This window comes from Stegodyphus dumicola, chromosome X1, assembly GCF_044657685.1.
Source record: "Stegodyphus dumicola isolate Sdum_Otavi_A_Nest chromosome X1, ASM4465768v1".
Lineage (NCBI taxonomy): Eukaryota > Metazoa > Arthropoda > Arachnida > Araneae > Eresidae > Stegodyphus > Stegodyphus dumicola.
The window spans coordinates 14,847,714-14,866,842 of NC_140780.1; the positions used below are offsets into that span (position 1 = coordinate 14,847,714).

At 35.1% G+C, this 19,129-nt stretch overlaps 1 protein-coding gene across 2 annotated transcripts in view; it reads right to left on the reverse strand.

The window, feature by feature from the left end:
- Positions 1-13,694, reverse strand: part of LOC118197295 (uncharacterized) — a 307,554-nt gene extending 293,860 nt beyond the window's left edge. For both annotated transcript variants that reach the window (XM_085806934.1, XM_085806935.1), the window contains exon 1: positions 13,608-13,694. In XM_085806934.1, the coding sequence (XP_085663060.1) occupies positions 13,608-13,621 (14 nt within the window). In that variant the 5' untranslated portion in view covers positions 13,622-13,694. The remainder of the gene's footprint in view (positions 1-13,607) is intronic.
- Positions 13,695-19,129: the final 5,435 nt, after the last annotated feature.

The window sequence follows — 19,129 nt, forward strand, 5'->3', positions numbered from 1 at the left end:
ATAACTTTGTACAAAAGCTTTCCAAATCAACACATTTAATACCGTAAGATCCCAAATACGTAAGGGTAATGTAAGCAACACTTACTAAAAGAGAAATCAGAGGGATAAAAAGAAGCTTTATTGAAAAAGTAGCATGGAGCGCAATGCGACTGAAGGCCGAAACATCATTGTGATGGGTGTCCATCAAGAAACATCCGGTCTTTAATAGGGGATATGATCTCCCCTGACTGCTAGGCAGGTTTCACAGCGTCTGCCCATGCTGAGAATGAGGGTGTCAATGAGTTGTTGAGGCATTGCTGCTCATTCGTCTTGCAGCACCAATCGAAGCTCCGGAATCGTTACTGGTGGTAAGGTACGAGCTGCCAAGCATCTGCCTAGAAAATCCCATACATGCTCGATGGGATTGAGATCCGGAGATCGTGCCGGTCAATCCATACGTTTAATATCCTCACTCTCTAAGAGCTGTTCGGCAACTACTGTGCGATGACATGGTGCATTGTCGTCCATGAAAAGGAACTGCGGACCCATAGCGCCTCTAAAAAGACGCACATATGGAAGAAGAATCTCGTTACAATAACGGGTCCCGTTGACTGAACCTGCGTCGAAGATGTGAAGGTCTGTACGACTACCAAGCATGATGCCTCCCCAAACGAGAACACCGCCACCTCCATACCTGTCCCTTTCAATGATGTTCGAGGGATGATTGCGGCTTTCCTGCTCTCTCCAGATAAGTATGCGATGAGAATCGCTACTCAGACTGAATCTGCTCTCATCTGTAAAGAGTACTCGTCCCCATTCATTGTCTCTCCAATTCCGGTGTTCCCGGCACCACAGAGAACGCCTTCTCCGATGGGCAGGCGTTAGAGGTGCACACCGTACAAGGCGTCGTGCAAACAGACCACCACCGTGCAGGCTTCTGACCACGGTAAAACGCGATATCGGTCGTCCAGTCGCCTGTGTCGTGTGTCTAGCGATTTCTCCCGCTGTCTGCCGCCTGTTTATTCTGGTCTGTAAGGCAATATACCGGTCATCTGCGGGTGTGGTTCCTCGTGGACGACCACTACTAAAACCCCGGATAGCTGTTCCTGTAGTTTGAAATTGTCTCCAAAGTCGTGAAACGATGCTGTGACCAATTCCGAACTCTGCAGCCACGCTTCTCACACTTCGGCTTTCCTCCAACTTCCCAATGATTCGACCTCGGGTAAAAGCATCCAGATGTCATCTAACAGATTGATTATTCGCCATTTCTCGCTGAGGCAGCAACTCGGTGTGATTTTAACTGCTATACGGCGTGCAATCCCTTTGCCAGAAATACTGATCTTACACCGACAACATGCTTTATACTACTCAGACACTCCCCCATTACGTCTACCTTCATATCTGCGCATGTGCTACCGTACGTCACCTTACTTAATCTCCTGATTGGTCTTTCTGTCCGCTCTGCCTCTTCGTTCAGCTGATATGCTAATTTTTCGACTTCGTCCTTAATTTTTGCACACCAGTGTATGTAGAATAATTTATAGCATTTTCAATGTTTAAGGATTATGAAAAATTTCATAATGAACTTTTTGCTGTAACGATTTGTATTCTGTCAATTAGTTCAAAGAGATTAGTTTTTGTTATATTGAGGTTACAGCAAAGCACACAAGGGGTATTTGCCTAAGGGAACGTATGCCTTCGTGGAGGATTTTCTAAGGGAAACTGGCTCCTGTACACATTACCCATGAGGAAAACCATTAGTTCAAAGATAGCTACTTTAAACAATTGAATGTATTAAAATAAATGTAGTAAAAAATAAAGACTATATGAAAAGATACTAACTAAATAAATTATTAAGGTTTATTGGAATCACAATCCTAGGATTTATGTATTTAAGCCTTCTTCCAGTTTTCTAAGATTATAATTTTTTCTGAAAATTTTAGCAAGTTTCATACTTTACGTAGCTTTTAAAAATAGCTTCATCCTGTTAGATGTATTACCTTAAATGTATGCTTGAGTAATTCATTAATTTCAAAGTATTATATTAATTAGCTAATTTTAAATCAGTAAATTATTACTTTTTGCGGGTTTTTAAAGAATGCGGCATTTCAAAACCAATTCATGATTTTACCGCATGATTCTTTAAACAATAAATCTTGGTAACTATTTTCTTTTTCTATTAATTTCTATTATTTTATTCACTACTTTGCCTACCAAATTACCTAAGTGCAGGAATTCAAAATCCTCACAAAATACAAAGCTCCAAAGCGAGTGACCATAACAACCCTTTTCAGTTAACGAAATTCGGGCACGGAACAATAATTGTCTTCACCAAGTAAATACTTTGAATTTGCCAAAGAAAAAGGGCATTGCCTACCTAGTCACAACATTTAACGGCAAGCATTAATGAAACGAAAACTGAAAGATAATAAGCAGAAAAAAAACGTGATTCGTTTTCCTAGCAATCGGCGCAGTCAAAATTGGGTGTACATTGGGCAGTATCAGTTTCGGAAGTGCAGCAGGCAGAAGATGATGACTCATTACGCAATACTTAGGAAGTCAAAGGTGAATTAAAAGTGAAGGGGAAAGATTTTCTGTTTGGTTTAAATCTGTTGCTTAGTTTGTTTATGTTTGACTTCGTGTTTCAGTTTTTTATGTTTGTCATGGGCAAGGCTGACATTTCCGCTAGAAATGGAACCTAAAGTTTATGCGGCTAACACAAAGGCATTATCACTGCTCTGACTGAATACATTAACTACTTTAATAACTAAACTAATAATAATAACTAAATTCACGTTTGCTCACCTGATATCCCATTATAAATATGCTGAATTTTAAAATTAAATTCTTATCCTCATCTTTATAGGAAAAAAATAAGATAAATTGATACTAAAATATTCTAATACACACACACAGATCAATAAGGTGGGGAAGGTACACATGGATCAGTAAAATGGTATTCATTGCGCGGTATTTGACTTTATCTTTCAAAAAAAACAACTAGAAATGTTTTACAGCAGAGCCTCTGAAATGAATCGGTATTAACCTCATTATAAATATATGCTGTATTTTAAAATTAAATTCTTATCCTCATCTTTATAGGAAAAAAATAAGATAAATTGATATTAAAATATTATAATGCACCCACAGATCAATAAACATGGGGAAGGTACACAAAGATTAGTAAAATGATATTCATTCTGCGGTATGATTTTCAAAGAAAGCAACTGGAAATGCTATAGAGCAGAGACTCCGAACGGAATAGGTATTTAAGTATGCTGAATTTTAAAATTAAATTCTTATCCTCATCTTTATAGGAAAAAATAAGATAAAATGATATTAAAAGACTATAATGCACACACAGACCATTAGAAATGGGGAATGTATACACAGATCAGTAAAATGGTATTCACTGTTCGGTATGACTTTATCTTTCAAAGAAGGCAACTAAAAACTTTATGGAGGTCGGTATTAATCCCCTGCGGGGGTCAGTGAAATTTTAAAGGGGGCGGTGGTGATTTATGTATCGAATGGGGGGTCGATAGCTGAATATGCACCAGCAATTGATCCGCAAAACTAAGATTTCAATAATTACAGAGAACGATGTTAATAAAACTTTCAATTAATTGTTTATTGATATAAGGCCATATCACGTAGCAAGGAAGAAATCACTTAAAAATAAAATAAATAAAAAAGGGAAAAAAAGTAAGAAAATTTTGAAAGATTTTAACGATGTCTAAAAGGGTTTGTTAAAGTTAGTTTTTATGCTTTTTTTTTTTTAACTCGCAGTCTACCAGACTGCTCTTTCTGCTAACCCATTTCTTTCTGTGTTTTTAACCTTATTATTAAGCACCATTTTCTTCGCTCTTAATCCCAAATGCATTTCAACAGCAAAATTACGAAAATTTTAAAAACGGCACATGTTCAGAATTCCCGATGCGGTGGCATACACTTTTCTATTTCTTTTTCAGTCTTTTCTCAATTTATCATAACAATGTTCAGCTTTCTTAGTTAGATGTCTTGCAAAACTTTTTTTTTTTGGCCTTTTAATGCTTTTTCTGGTAAATTCATTAGTTAAATATCACCTTCTCTGCACTTACGCCTTATAAAATTCAATTTAACAGTAAAATCACAAAATAGTTAAAAACAGCATATCCTTAGAACTTCCGATACACAATCTCACGCTCTAGCGATAAAAATGTTTTATTCCGTATAGTATCGCCTTTCAAACCATTGAGTTTCTTAATAAAAAAATCATTAAGATTATGCGAAATAGAAAATATAAAATTTGAAACTCAATGATATCTTTCGGGTGGAGGACGACGTTATTCAAAATTTGATGGCCTCAGGTAACGCCGTTTTTTTACGGTGCGAGGTCAATGTATACACACATGCACATTCTTCAGTATTTAATTTCTTTAAAAATAATACAGAACGATAATATTTGGTAGCAACAATTTGAAAAGACGGTGGACGACGCAAAATACCGTTTCGAGACTCACAGCCCATCCTGGCTAACGCCCTTTTGGTCTAATAAGGAAAAATATACTAAAATCATTTAATATACTATTGTTACGAAATGTCCAGGCGCGATAATATGGCTTTCCCACAAAGCAGTTTTAGGGTTGCCATAAAATGCGAGATAAGGCAGGGTTGCCATATTTGGCGACATTTAGCGATATGCCATAAACGGATGGAGAACCTTCTGGAACGAATTGTTACCGGTTTAGCAAAGAATGTTCTCGAACACCAGCCAAAAGCTATATAAACCCTGCTGGTATGCGGAGAGTTAGTTAGTATCCAGTTGGTTGCTCGTCTAGCGAGTCAATCCCTGCGGAGTTGATCGAGTTGACAGTTGGGCAGCGAGTGCCGAGTGGGTCGTCGAGTGCACCGAAAGAGTCTCGTAGTGTATCGCGGTTAGTGCATCGTCAAGAGAGCGTGTTGAGCTCCGGGAACGACTGAACTGAAGAGTCGCGAGCTGTGCTCTGTGTGTCGTCAGTGCATCGCGAATTTTAGCGTGGAGAGTCTCGAGAGTCCGTGGAGGTCCGAGAACGACCAAGCAGAGTCGGGAGCTGTACTCTTGTGCTTTGCCGTGAAGCTGCCTCCACCGTGATAGCCTGGAGGCTGTGTCGCTGATCGTGTCAGCGTGTTTATAGTAGTTCATCGACGACTGTAAAAACGTGTTTTGGAACTGTATTGACGATACTGGCCAATAAAGTGTGTTTCGATACTGCATAAAGTAGTGTCGTCGTTATTCACTCCAAATCTGCACGAACCCGTGAAGAAAATAACGTAACACTATTTTAAAAATGAATAATGCTTTTTTAAAACATATAAATGTTTTATACAGTGCAAAATAAAATAATAAAATGCAAGAACATAAGAAAACACAGTTAAAAAAAGGGAGGAAAGAAAATAACTCTGGAATGGAAACATGAGACAGCTTGTATATCTTTGAAGGAGATGATATAAAAATTAAATTAAGCCTTATTATGCCGAATATTAAATCTATCGCAGCAATACATCACGCGGCGTCATCACATTAATTAAAATCGAGCTTTTGTGGAATTAGAATCTGTCATTTTGTTTCTGAAAGCATATTTACATTTGTACAATCAAAAAAAATAATGATACAAAAATAATAAAACGTAGATTTAATACACTTTTTTTTTTTCAAAATTTTTGTTCATATTCTTCGTGTACTTGTTATCTTAAATTATTTGTATGTTGCACACTGAATATTATAAGGAAAATTGTAAGAGGGTCGATGAAGAAAATTATTCCTATAAACTGGGTTGTTGCAAGAAAAGGTCGAGAATCTCTCGAGCAGTGTTAGGATAAAGTTATACTGTGTTATTTTTACTGTCTGCTATTGAAAAGTTATTCCACTCGAGCCTGCCTTGACTTCGCAATAACACTCAGAGACGGGCAGAATGTTAAAATACTATTTTGTAAAACTACAATGGCAGCTTTGTACATGGGTTCCAGTCTTCTCTTACTAAATTCGCCGTGAAAGAGTTTAAGTGCAATTTTTTCGCACCTTAATGAAAATTAGTTTATTGGAGCAGAATCATTATTGTAAGATAAAGCTGCCTATCATAAAGCCAAGGCTAGCGGATAGCCAACCTTCGGTCTTCAAAATAGTTGTCTTCGCAAAAATGTTGAATGAGTTATAATCAAAACGAAAAATGAAAAATTTATCTTTTGGTATATTTTTAAAAAGAAGAAAATAAAGAATAAAAATTACTTATCATTAATAAGTGCTTATTGAGATGACAAGAATTTTTCTTCTTATTTCTTTTACAACACTTACACGGCAACCTATTGCTTCATACTTTCTTAGAGGTCTTCTACAGAACTACTGGTTAATAAACTGATTCATATCAAAATGAATGGAACAATTTAATAATAAAGATGGAGACAGAAGTTGATTTTTGAGAAAGAGTGTTGAAAAAATTTCAGCTTAAACTCAAACGCAGAGGAAACAGATTTTCTTCAAGAAGACACAGTTTACATTGTTGCAAGTCCAAAAATACTACCCCCCACTTGATTCCCCCCTACTGGCGAGACAAATTACACTAGAAGCTAAGAAAGAAAAAACCAAAGCTGTTATTCAACCATAAAATTAAACAAATAAATTCGATACTTAAGTACAAGGTAATAATATGAAATCGAATCTTTGCATGATATCTGGCCCAATGCTAAAAAGGCAAATAAGCAAAATCCATTGTCGATGGTAACACTGAGGGATAGTTTGTTTCTAAACATGTAAAAGGAAACGGACTTTTGTAGGGTAACCAAACGCATAAAGAAAAAAATATGTACGGTTGTGAATATTAATTATTAACATGCGTACATATTTTTTTGTATCTTGAAAGAAATGAAATGAATTTATAAAGTATTTTAATTGAAATAAACATCGAGATAGTATAAAAATTATTAAAAGGTCATTTCATTTTTAAATTACCAATAATAAAAATAAAAGGCACATTCAGATATGATTAAGTGCTAGAACAAATTTCCAAACCAGAAATTAAATTTGGGTTTTCATCGTCAGTTACAGAATGCCGTGGTTAGTGCACAACCTGTTCCTAAATGTACCCAGAACATGGGCAGAGCTGATTTGCTAGAAATTTGCATCGGCTGAGAAAAATCGAACCTAAGCCTTATGCGGCTGCACATGAAGCAATTATCATTGTTTTCTAGAATACGTTAAACACATTTTCCTAATTTCGAGCTGAATGTCGCGGTTCTGATTTTTTTTTTTTTTTCTGTCATAGGGTAATACTTGGAGGATTATTTGAACTGATGGAATTTCAAAATCACAAGAAAAAAAGTTTGAACAAATACTCATACAAGGACTAGATTACATAAAAAAACTGGCCTTGATCAAAATGATTTGTATGAATTTAGCAAATCATATCTCTACCTCAAATAGAACTCACGTCTTTTGTAACTAGAGGCTTGAAAAGGAATTTTCCTACATAAATCTTAAGAGAACTAGAAAGGTTTAAGCGAATTAATCGAAAACTGTTATTGAAGTACATCTAGAAGTGAAAGAAAACAGGATTAGAGGAAAATACGGGAGGACTGTAGTATTAACGTAATGAAACAGAAAGAAAATGTTCTGGAAACTAGCGAAATGAAGGGGGGGAGGAAAAAATATTTTGGAATGATTTTGTAGAGACATTAGGTTATTTTGAAACAGGAGATGGGAAAAATAAGCAATACCCTCGCCGGGACTCGAACCTGGACCTCTCGAATACGCGCCGAGTGTGCTACCTTTACACCACGAAGGAATGCCAAAAGGAGGGAGAAAATATTTATCCATTGGTAGCTGTGATTTATTCGAAAAACAAAGATCTCATGATTAAACTTCCTTGAAGAGAGTGGTAAAAACATATCTCAGCTATAACGTTTTCATCTGTTCCCTTTCATCGCTCTCTCTCTGTGTCTCTTACTACATATGTATTGTTTTATAATTCTGATAGTCCCACACGATTGCGACTTGCGCGACCATTTTAATCCGGCTTTGTTTATGAATATAAATTTATATCAGCAAAACATAAGCAAAAGGTATAAGGACATTATGGTGCAAGATGAAATACCAGAGTTTCATTAAACGCAACGATGAAACTTAAGAGAGTGAGAGACAAATGACATTTCTAATCTCGAATGACACACGATATTTTGTTGCACCATTCAAAAGGAGCAATTTTTCTTCAGCCTTCAGGAGGTTCTGAAGATTTTTCTCTTTCGCTTCACTTTTGTGGGCGGATAAAGCTAAATTGCCCTTCACTGTCATCTCTGTTCTAAATCTCTTGTGATCAGTTTTTAGGTCAAGTTCTTCAATGCCTAAATGAGCCAACAGACACATTTAGAAATAGAATATTACTTGAAGAAAAAGCGTTTCGAATTTGAAAGCTAAAAGCCTGAAATTTCGGCAGCTAGAAAATGCAGTAATCTCACAAGCATGAATGCTAATTCATTTACTTTTTGGAGGAAAAGCTAAAACGTTATTAAGAAACCCAAAGAAATTAAACGCTGTAGATTTCCCCTTCTCCTCCATAAAAATGAGGTTTCTTTGTGAATCGCCATTTAAAAAAACAGGAGTATATATGAAATACAGGCAACTTTAAGTTCCGTTTTCCCTAATTTTGTATTCTAAATTTCTATACATCTCTCAAATATATATTAATTTCCAAATTTATACATAAGAAGAATGTAGGCAAATGAATTTTCTAAATTCTCATCTTAATTTCGACTAAGGAATTAAAATCAAAATTCAAGTAAATTAAAAAATAATAATAATAAATAATACCTTCTTGTTAAAATTTAATGAAATAAAATTCAAATAACTTAGTAGATATTTTCATAAATATATACTAATGGCTATAAAAACTTTTTTCTAATTAGAGTATACAGGTATGTTAATGATTCATCATATGTCTGTTATCGCTGGTAGTGAAAGCTCTCTTTATCTCGCTCATTTGATCTTTCATTTCTTGTAAGTTAATTTGTCTTCTGTCTCTCTCATTTTCAAGTAGCCTGAATATTACTAATAAAAGTCTTCTTTGTTCTTCTGTAACTTGCGGGTCATTAGCTCTTTGTATGAATGCTCATTTTCAGAATAATTTATTAATAAAGTAATTTTTAAATAAACAAAGTATTTTTTAACTAATTAAAAGTTTGCGTGTAATTTTTATACATGTAACCAATGGATACTTATATGTTACATTGTTTAAGTTTATAAAATATGCGGCTTTTTATAATGATTGGAGAAAAGAACACTTTTAAAAATACAGAACAGACGCGCAAATACAGATATATATGTATATAGATTAATAATTTGAGTTTTCAGCAGTTTTTCAAATATTTTTAAGATTTTTTTAATAATTTTGAATCTTTTAAAGCATTTCTTTGCAAACTGTCTGTAATAAAACTACTTTGAGATTTACTCGATAAAAAAACGTATATTGTGTACCGCTCAATCAAAATAAAAATATGAAATAGCAAGGAACTTTATGCATGTGGATCATTAAACAAGCACTACATCTCCTATTCCTTTCAGTAATCAGAATGTATATTATTCAAGATGTTCTTAGAAACAGTGGATAGTAATTAATTGTATACTATTACGCTTAATTTCATTTGTTAAAGGAAGTCGTATGTGGTGAAGGAGTTCATATTTTATTTTTTATAAATGCCTTCCGCTTCGAGTAAGAGGGAAAAAAATGAGCAACTTAGAATTTCTATTTCAATTAAAATGCATATTTTATTAAATGTGAACAACAAATAAGAAAATATAGACTTAATGAAGAATTATAAGTACCATTAGTTATCGCTTAAAATATTGAACGCAAGTATTTTACTTTCATAAGGAAGAAAACCAAGGTAATAACCAGATATAATTAAAAAAAACGTAAAGTAAATCACTTAAAAGTGCGAAATTCACAATTAAATACAAAAGAAGGATTAAACTACTATAAATGCTAAATAAAGAAAACGATTTAAAAGAAATTAGGTATTAAGATAGTTATTAGGTGCTAAGATATTTAATTTTCATTTTAGCTACTGTCAAACAAGTTAGAAACATCCATATATTAAAACCCTTAAATAGTTAATCGACTTGATAATCAAAAGGCTGGTAATTAGCGAGGGGCGATGGAGAGATAAAGAGTAACTTTATCACGCTATTTGGAGTCTGCCTCAACTTTATTTGCCTAGCAAAAGAGAGCGCGCTGCAGAGACACGTGTCAACCATTTTCTAAACGAGAATCATTCTATAAAGTGTTTGATGAGCACTTCTCAAAATGGGACGCTGTGAATGAGGCGTAAAGAGCTCTCGGAGATCATGATCTTTAGCCACCTCTGCCTACCTTCCTTCCCACCGGTGATGAAGAAGAAGAACATTTAATAAGAAGAAAATGATCAACGTGCAATGAATCGGGAGAACCATCCGCACATTCCGATGAATCCTACACGTCGGTCTTCAGACGCAGGCCTGCTGCCAACCACGCGAAAGCCAGACTTCAGGGTTGCCAACACAACAATAGATCACATGCAATAACACAACACTGATATAACAACGTCGAAAGTCAGCATAAACTGAACAACTAGGACAATAAAGTTAGATTGCAACACTTAACTGTCACTAATTTCTAATACGAGAGAATTAAATGTCAAAACAGCAAGACACTGCCCTGAAAAAAAAATTACTATCTATAATTCCTTTATCCAAACATAGCTATAAATACAGTTATTCTTGCTGTGGCACTTTTCAAACGCTGGAGAATTTAATATTAATAATACCAGAGTCCACTGTTAATACAAAGTAGTAGTAAAAGTGTTTTTAATTATTACTTTAAGTAAATGAAACAAACAACGAATAAAAAGTTAGAGTATGGAAATAAGTGCCGTATAATTATGAATAAATATTATTCTAAGTTTTATAAAATCTTCTGAATGCAGTAAATCAATCAACATTAAAAAGAAGTCGTGGCTTATTAACGAATGAAGCTTCAGACAAAAATTACAGTTTGGCGCCTTCATTATTTGTTAAGTCTACTTCGATAAACATTTTCACATAATACCTTACTTCCATACACCAATTTTTTGCTAAGTAATCGCTCTTTTATCCCGTGAATTTTAGAAGCTTCTCTTATTCATGCTTCATTTATGATTGCTTTTTTCCTTTCATCAAAGCATCAAAGTTTATCTAAATATGCTAGTATTTGAATAACAAGTCCTCATTTAAGCAGAATGTTTTGAACTTTTGTAACTTGTTTGTTTTACTAAACATAATGTACTTATAAAATTATCTTGTTTTATAAGCATATCGAAAAGATTTATTAAACATATCATAAATATTTTCTAAACATCATCTAAGTGTTTAACTACAAGCATATCGCAAAGATTTATGAAACATATCATAAATATTTTCTAAGCATCATCTAAGTGTTTAACTACTAATATATTTTCGCATCTTTTTATTTATTTCGTTTTTTTTTTAATAGAAAATGATTATATATAAAAGGGGTGGCCAAAGTGCGGCTCGCGAGCTTGATACGGCTCTCGCATTCAATTTGTGTGGCTCGTGCATATAAAACATATGTATGAAATATGGTAAACTAAAACTATTCAGTATCCAAAAAGAAGTAATTAATTAGTTTAGACTCTTTTTACAAAGTTATCAGGGATTTCTTTCTATTTAAAACCTCCTCCACCACTTCTATAATGGTGTAAATATGAACTTGTGGCTTTTAGAAAATCTAGATGCAGCTCTCGAACATTCCTGAATTCAAACGTGCGGCTCTTACTGACATGAAGTTTGGCCAACTCTGATATATAATTAAAAAGAATTTAGGAAATGTTTACTTGAGGTGAGTCTTTTGACAATTAGAGCTTTTTCATATTTATGAAGACTTTTCATTTAAATAAGACTTGCATGGCAATATTTTGTAGAACAGCCTTTGTGCAGGTCATCAAAACTTATTGCTCGTGAAAAATACATTCCAATTTGATTAGACACCTTACTTTTTTTAACTGAATAGTAGAATTTGAATTAGTATCCAAGTTTATGGATCATAAAAATGTAATCCATTTTAAGAAGGAGGATAACAGGAATGTTTTAACAGGAATAATACATTTACTTTGTTTAATTATGTTATTTAATGTAAGGTTGAGATTTTAATTTATTGCTTGTAAAAATAAATTTAATCGAAACAGAACTGGTTCTATAATATGAAGTTCACTCCATATAACACATTAAAACTAGCCGAGTTTCGCTGTAAATTGTGTTTAGTAACGTTCTTTCCAAACTCTCATCAAATCGATTGTGATTCAACAGGAAATTCTCTGTTTGAGCTTTCTTTTTAATCTCAGAACCAGGCTAATATTTTTCTTTGACACCTGTAACTCAGTCAAATAGTTCCGACTAAACAATCACATGCTCTATATTGTAGGGTCTTGTTAGATATGTCTTTCGCAAAACATTCTGCGTCTTGAAGCTTCTCTAATAACATGCTGCGATGCCTTTAGCTAAACATTTCAGTAATTTCATAGCAGTTGCTAACAGAAATTCAATTTATCTCAGAATGTAAATATTAAATTTATTCATAAGACTAGAAAATTTCATAACTCTATCAAAACAAAACACACGAATTTTATTTTTCAGCATATTTTCTTGCAAACTTTAATCTTCATTATTTAACTCGCTACGATTTTAAGAATGCTTTTATCTCCACTTTTTTACATTCAATATAATTATCACAAATATGTCTATCCTACGAATTTTAGTAACAAACATAAAAATTATAATCAAATGACAACTATAAAAACATCAGAGAAAATTAAAACATGATATAAAACAGTCTTTTAAAGTAAAAAAAATGCTTCGTATTGTCTGAAATACAAGACCCTATAATATTCTGAAAATCATACATGTCTTTTATTGGCAGCGTAACATTTAAAAATTATGTTTTAATAAGTTGGCGTTTGTCGTTTCACTTTTCTGTTAAGAATTAAAATACTTATTGATTTAGTTTTAACTCCCTGTAGGGTATTTTAGCCATTCATTTAACTTTCATGTAGAATAACTTCAAATTTCTAAGTTCATTTCTGTTAAACAGTTTTCTATTAAATCTCATTTCTCACCCCTCCTTGTAAAGCCTATTTTAATAATAATATTAGGCCATCTGACATTCGGGTAAATACTGTGATTTGAGCAAACATCAACTTCAAATGAACTTTTAAGTTCCTTTATTTTAAACAGTTTTCAAAAATGTCAAGTTCAATGCACGTGTTTTCTTAAATAAAATTTCGGTATTATAAATTACCACCTTTCAAACAGATATAGTTTGAGTCATAAGGATGTATAAAATAAAACTCTTAATAAGTGTTACCCAGTATTGATAAAAGTACGTTTACTAGGATATCTGTGACGATAGTTAAAATAAACACTAACAAAAATATATTCACATTTTATACTCTTCAAATTAGAGTTGCGAAATTGGCGGCTTTTCAGTGAGCTCGAATCAGCTATTGTCATAGTTGTGATTTGTTTGTGAAAAGTAAAGAAGGCCGAGATGAGGAAGGATCATGAAAGATTCTCAAAAGGAGAGACTTACCGTGCTGGTGTCATCGGGGAAACGGGAGAGTGTTCGGCAACAGACGATGTCAATGCCGAGCAACGCTTTGCCTTTCATGAGAGCCATCGCAGCGCCCCCACGCGTCCCTGCCAATTACGAGCTCTCTCGACCGGTCACGGAGACCAATGCCTAAGTCCGGTCTTGCTCTCATTCTTTTTTCATACTTTTTGCGGATGCTAAGATCTATCAAAAAACCCTATACAGTGTAAAAGAAATTTGGCGTCTCTAAAATATATTATGTAACTTTCTTCCTGTCAGTAAGTACTATTTGGTTAATAAAATTCAATTAGCAAACAAAAAGGAAAAATGATGAATACATTTCAGGAATACCCTATCTCGTGTACAGCGTTTATAAACTATCGTAATAAATCAGTTCTGTTTCGTAAACTAGATATATAGAATAAAACTAGCACTGAATATTTAATTGAAAACTTGATTGAAATTATTGTAACTGGGGTCGTATGTGTTATTAAAATTTACTAAATAATTACGCTACTTACACAGCGCATACGAGGAGAACATATATCAGAGGGCTCAGACTTTTGTCTTCTTCATTTGCTAGCATGCTAAGAGGAAATAAATAATTCACATTTCAATATTTGTCATGTATATCTGCTTGGCCCAACAGCAGCCAAATGGTTAAGGTCGCTGAACAGCAGCGGATCTTAATTATGATGCAGAGTTTCTCAGGAGAAAATAGGATTAACTTCAAGTAAAACAGTCACTGTTAATCAAGATGTATCCGATCTCAGTCGAATATTGTTATTGCAATATTTATTATTATTGCATTATATTATATTTATTATTAACAAAGATATTCGACTGAAATCGAATAATGCATATTTAATTCATAATTATAAATACCTTGTAAGGTTTATCTTAATTTCTCTAACAGTTAATTTTAAGTTACTTTTCTCTCCTTTCTGAATTGCAGCTTACAACTTCCGGCCAGAACGTATTCTCTGAATCGCGTTCGAGTGCAAATGAGGAGAAAGAGTATTTACCTGTGAATTTCTACTGACTTCGTTAGAGAGCCAGATAATCTATGCAGCACCCGTTAGCCTTTTGGCTATACTCTCTCTAAGCTATTATTACGCTTCGCCGTACTTTGTGCCTTTGATAGCTTCGCCGTTAGTTAGCGTTAAGGGGCCAACTCTGTTAGAATTTTGATAGCTTCGGCTATATCTTTTTTAGCTTAGTTAAGCTTTATTCCTTAGTTTCCTGAGTTCAAGCCCGAGTGGAGGCGTTATTGTAATCTCCAAGAAGGAGTCGACTGGTGAACTTTATTTGGAATAATAAAGGGTATCTAACCCTTCTTGAGTATCTGTTCTCTGTCTACCGAACTAAAGCGATAATTCGCTTATCTGTTCTTAAAGTTCCTCAACGTTAGCTGTAACTTAAAAGATAGGAATTTTGCAATCTATTATCAATAATATTTATCATGCAACGGATTTCCACTGAATATAAATTAAGAAGTTGGTAAATAATAAAATTGAAATAAATTCATTATTATTTTTGTTTCACATAAACAATAGTATGTTGTCTCAGCGAAGACTCTCATGCAAATTAAGTTTAATTTCTGCCGTTTTATACGTGTTTATGTCACCAACTAAGAAGTACTATAAGAACAAATTAGCAGTACCATAGTAAAAGCGGCAACGAAATATTATGAATATGGAACAGGATCTCAGTATTCTTAATCAGCTTTCACACATTTCCTTAATAATATAAAAATGAAAACGAACCCTCGAAAAGATATGCTTGACTACAAATAAGAAAATAAATATATAAACTAAAAGCATAAAAGTAATTTTCATTAAACGCAGTTCGTTTCATAGCCTAAAACACCCTACTTTCATCGGAGAGTGTCAATAATGATGCCTACTATATAAGGCCTACCATACCCTGGGATCACTGCATGCGAGGGGGAGCGGGAGAAAAACGAAACGGAAATAATGGCACTGGGAAAAGAGAAACCTTCGAATCTCGCCAAACGTCAGATGGGGGGGGGGCAACGGTGAAATTATTATTTAATTAGTAGGACTCTAGAAGGCTTTCTTGAAGGAGATGTTAACAGTAAGATGCTGAGATAGCTATTGCTAATGAAGGTTATTTGGAAAAAAAAGATTTTTCCAATATGGCTTAGGGAGAATTATATATCCCCCCTTAAATAAAATCATGTGCCTCGCTGTTCAGGAATTTAAGCCAGATTAAGAACCGGTCACGTGTAATGCTAGAAATTTAAACCAGAGCAAAATTTTATACTTGTCTAAATTTTAATAAAACTAAAATATATTTTTGCTGTATACTAATTTTATAATACTAGTTTTCTGAATTATTTAATTTTATTAAAAAATTTTATCTTAACATAGATTATTTCATCAAACTCAAAATTACTGATTATAATTTGGGTACTTCCCTGTTCTATTCTAAAAATAAAAATAACCTTTTCTAAAGTGGGCCACTGGAAAACTAACCTGCATTATTTCATCTGCATAGCGTAGAGCTTTGATATATATATATATATATATATATAATTATTTTACATGCATAGCGTAGAGCTCTGAGATATATATATATACAAGGTGCACATATAAAGTTATAAGGTATTTCTCCCGCCTTCTTAGCGTGTCTTATGGGTGTAGTGGTCTGCACGCTGGGCGGGTATTCCAGAGGTCCGCGGTTCGATTCCCGGCGAAGGCGTTGCTCATTTTTCACTTCTTCCTGTTTCAAAAAATACCTAATGTCTCTACAAAGTAACCGGACAATTTCTTACAAATAAGAAAAAGTTTACTAACCTTCAAATAAATTTATCTCCTTCAAAATAATTACCAGAGGAGTCTATAAAATTTTGCCAACTTTTTTTAAGTCATCGAAACACTGCTTATAGGCGTTGAAACTAACCTTTCGCAAAATACGCGCAACATTTGATTTAATATCCGAGACTTTTTCAAATCTATGTCCTTTCATGGCCATCTTATGCTTCGAAAAAAAGAAAAAATGAGCTGGCGAAAAGTCGGGAGAATGTGGTAGGGGATTTATCACAGCAGTTGAATGCTTAGAAAGGTATTCTAGTACAAACAATGCTGGGGCCTAATATTATGGTGCAAAAGATCGTGCACATTGACCAGAATAAAAATGTTCCTTCATAACTTAATCGAAACAATACTTCCTTTTACATATACTGATTAAATGATTGATATTCATGGCAAATAAGTAATTTGTAATAAAAAATGCGCAATCAGCATCTTCTTAGTGTTTGATTTCGACATCTGTGCCCCCCCCCCTTTTTTTAATGGAAGAAGACGATTTTTCCCACTATGCACGTTCTCTCTTTTGTTTCTGTATCGTATTGTGGATACCAGGTCTTATTTCCCACCGCCCAATCGGTATAGTGGTTAGCATTACTGACTGCCGTGCCAAAGGTCTCGGGTTCGAATCCTGGAGAACACATGGGTGTTTGTAAATGTATAGTGTCGGTGCGGCATGCGGCCCTCCAAATATGCGGCGAGCCGAAAGTCTTCTCTTGTGGTTTAGTGGAAGGGAAGAGGGGTGGGATACCTTCGGACCCGTCGCCCCCCCCGGGGTGCTCTACATCAAAATTGGGGTCGGACCTGAGCGAAATCGCACTGTCACCTGTAAGGTGCTCAATCCCCCCCCCCGGGCGAACGCCTGGGAACGCTTGACTCAGGCGAACGCCTGGAAAGTACTGGTTAGGATCTGTACTTAGGCAGTCTCAGCCACGGGGACATAACAGACTTCACAGAAGGCCTGAGGGCTCTCGGGACAGAGTAAGGCTCGGCAGGGACCGTACTGGTACTGCTTTGTCTGCCCTTGTTCTGTGGGGTCGCAACATTGTGGATTGATCAAGGGCGGGGCGGCACTTAATTCCGATAGGCGCCCCTATTAGGCCGCACTAGGACGGAAGCCGTCTCGTTCCACCAGCTTTGTAAGGTGCTCAAGGCTGTTGCCAACGGCAGGCGATAACTAGCGCTCCTTGCCACGAGGTATTTCGTGGGCTTGGGCTGATGTTATTATCAGACAAGTAAGCAGGAGTAACAACACAACAGGTCTCATTTCCCAATATGATACACTTTAAGATAGTGTTGCCCTGTCTTGCAGCAGTCAGCAGATATTCACAGTAAGCTTTTATTACTTCCTTTTTCTGTTCTGCCAAAATCCAAGGCACGAATCGAGCAAAAAATTTCCTCATTTTTTCAGGTCCTTAATTAAAATTAACCCGCAGCTTTCTTTCTCAAGCATGTCTGAAAGTTGCTACTCGTCTATCAGCTTTTACCTAAGAAAGATTTTTCTCCACATTTTCCTCATTCTTTGAAGGGCGCTCTAACTTGGCTCATCTTCAACGTTTTCGCGCCCATATTTAAAGCGGTTATACCGTTCGTCCACTTGGCGTTCTTGGTAACGATGCATCACCGTGTACGGTTGGAATCACCTCTAATGTTTCGCTAGTAGATTTAGCTAATTTGTAACAAAATTTAATGTTATAATGTTGTTCCATCTCGAAGCAAACTTTTTGTACAGTGTCTTCTCAGTAAATGAAAATGACTTCGGCATTTTTTATGTAAACGACGAGAGTTAAAATGTCACTCTTTCTTAAACATCCCACCAGCGACCGAGCGGTAAAGTCGCTGAACACTGGTAGTTCGGTCCGAGGTTCGAATCCCGCGAACGGGCTGGCTGCATGAGTGTTTTCGTGGTTTTCCTCATGTGTAACGTGTATACGAGCCAGTTTCCCTTAGAAAGTCCTCCACGAAGGCATCCCTCCTCTTAGGCAGATAGCGCTCGAGGCTTTGCCGTAATTAAATAACCTAACCTAACCTAGCCTTTCTTAAACATGCATATATCGTTTGATCTTTTAATTTGTCCTGTTACTTTGTGGATGCACCTTGTGTATGTATGTGTGTGTATGCGCTCGTGTGTATTTGCATGCATATGTAAATATATATACTCATATGCATATAGTCGAATCCGCTTACTCTATTCACTATAAATTTGCTCCAGCTCATTTTCTTTTTCTCAAAGGCCTATCACGTCAAAACGACTAAATGGAGGCCATCCGAACAACCATACGCCGGCTTCTGTATCCGCAAAACGAATTCATCAATGCAGTTACACTTCTGTCTTTAAAGCCATTGATCGCCATATAACTTCTAATCTCCATTTGCCTTGCAAAATGTGTGATTATTATGGGAAAACTAAAGCTTTACACGGCTGAAAACAAAGTTGCGGTTTTTCAATGATTATCCAAGAACTACACTGTTCAAGAGTTTGACTTCCTTGCTCAAACTCGTGCTTTTTTTCTTTAATTTGGCTCTTACATATTCAACACCCTCTTCAAATATCTCTCGCGCTTGTCAATAAAGGATTTGTTTCTTATGAGTTTGCAAGCCTTTGAATTCACAATTTTTTTAAAAACCATAAGAAATAATTCTAGCTAAATTAGTTCAAAGGTACGGGTAAATAAATTAGAAGAACACGCT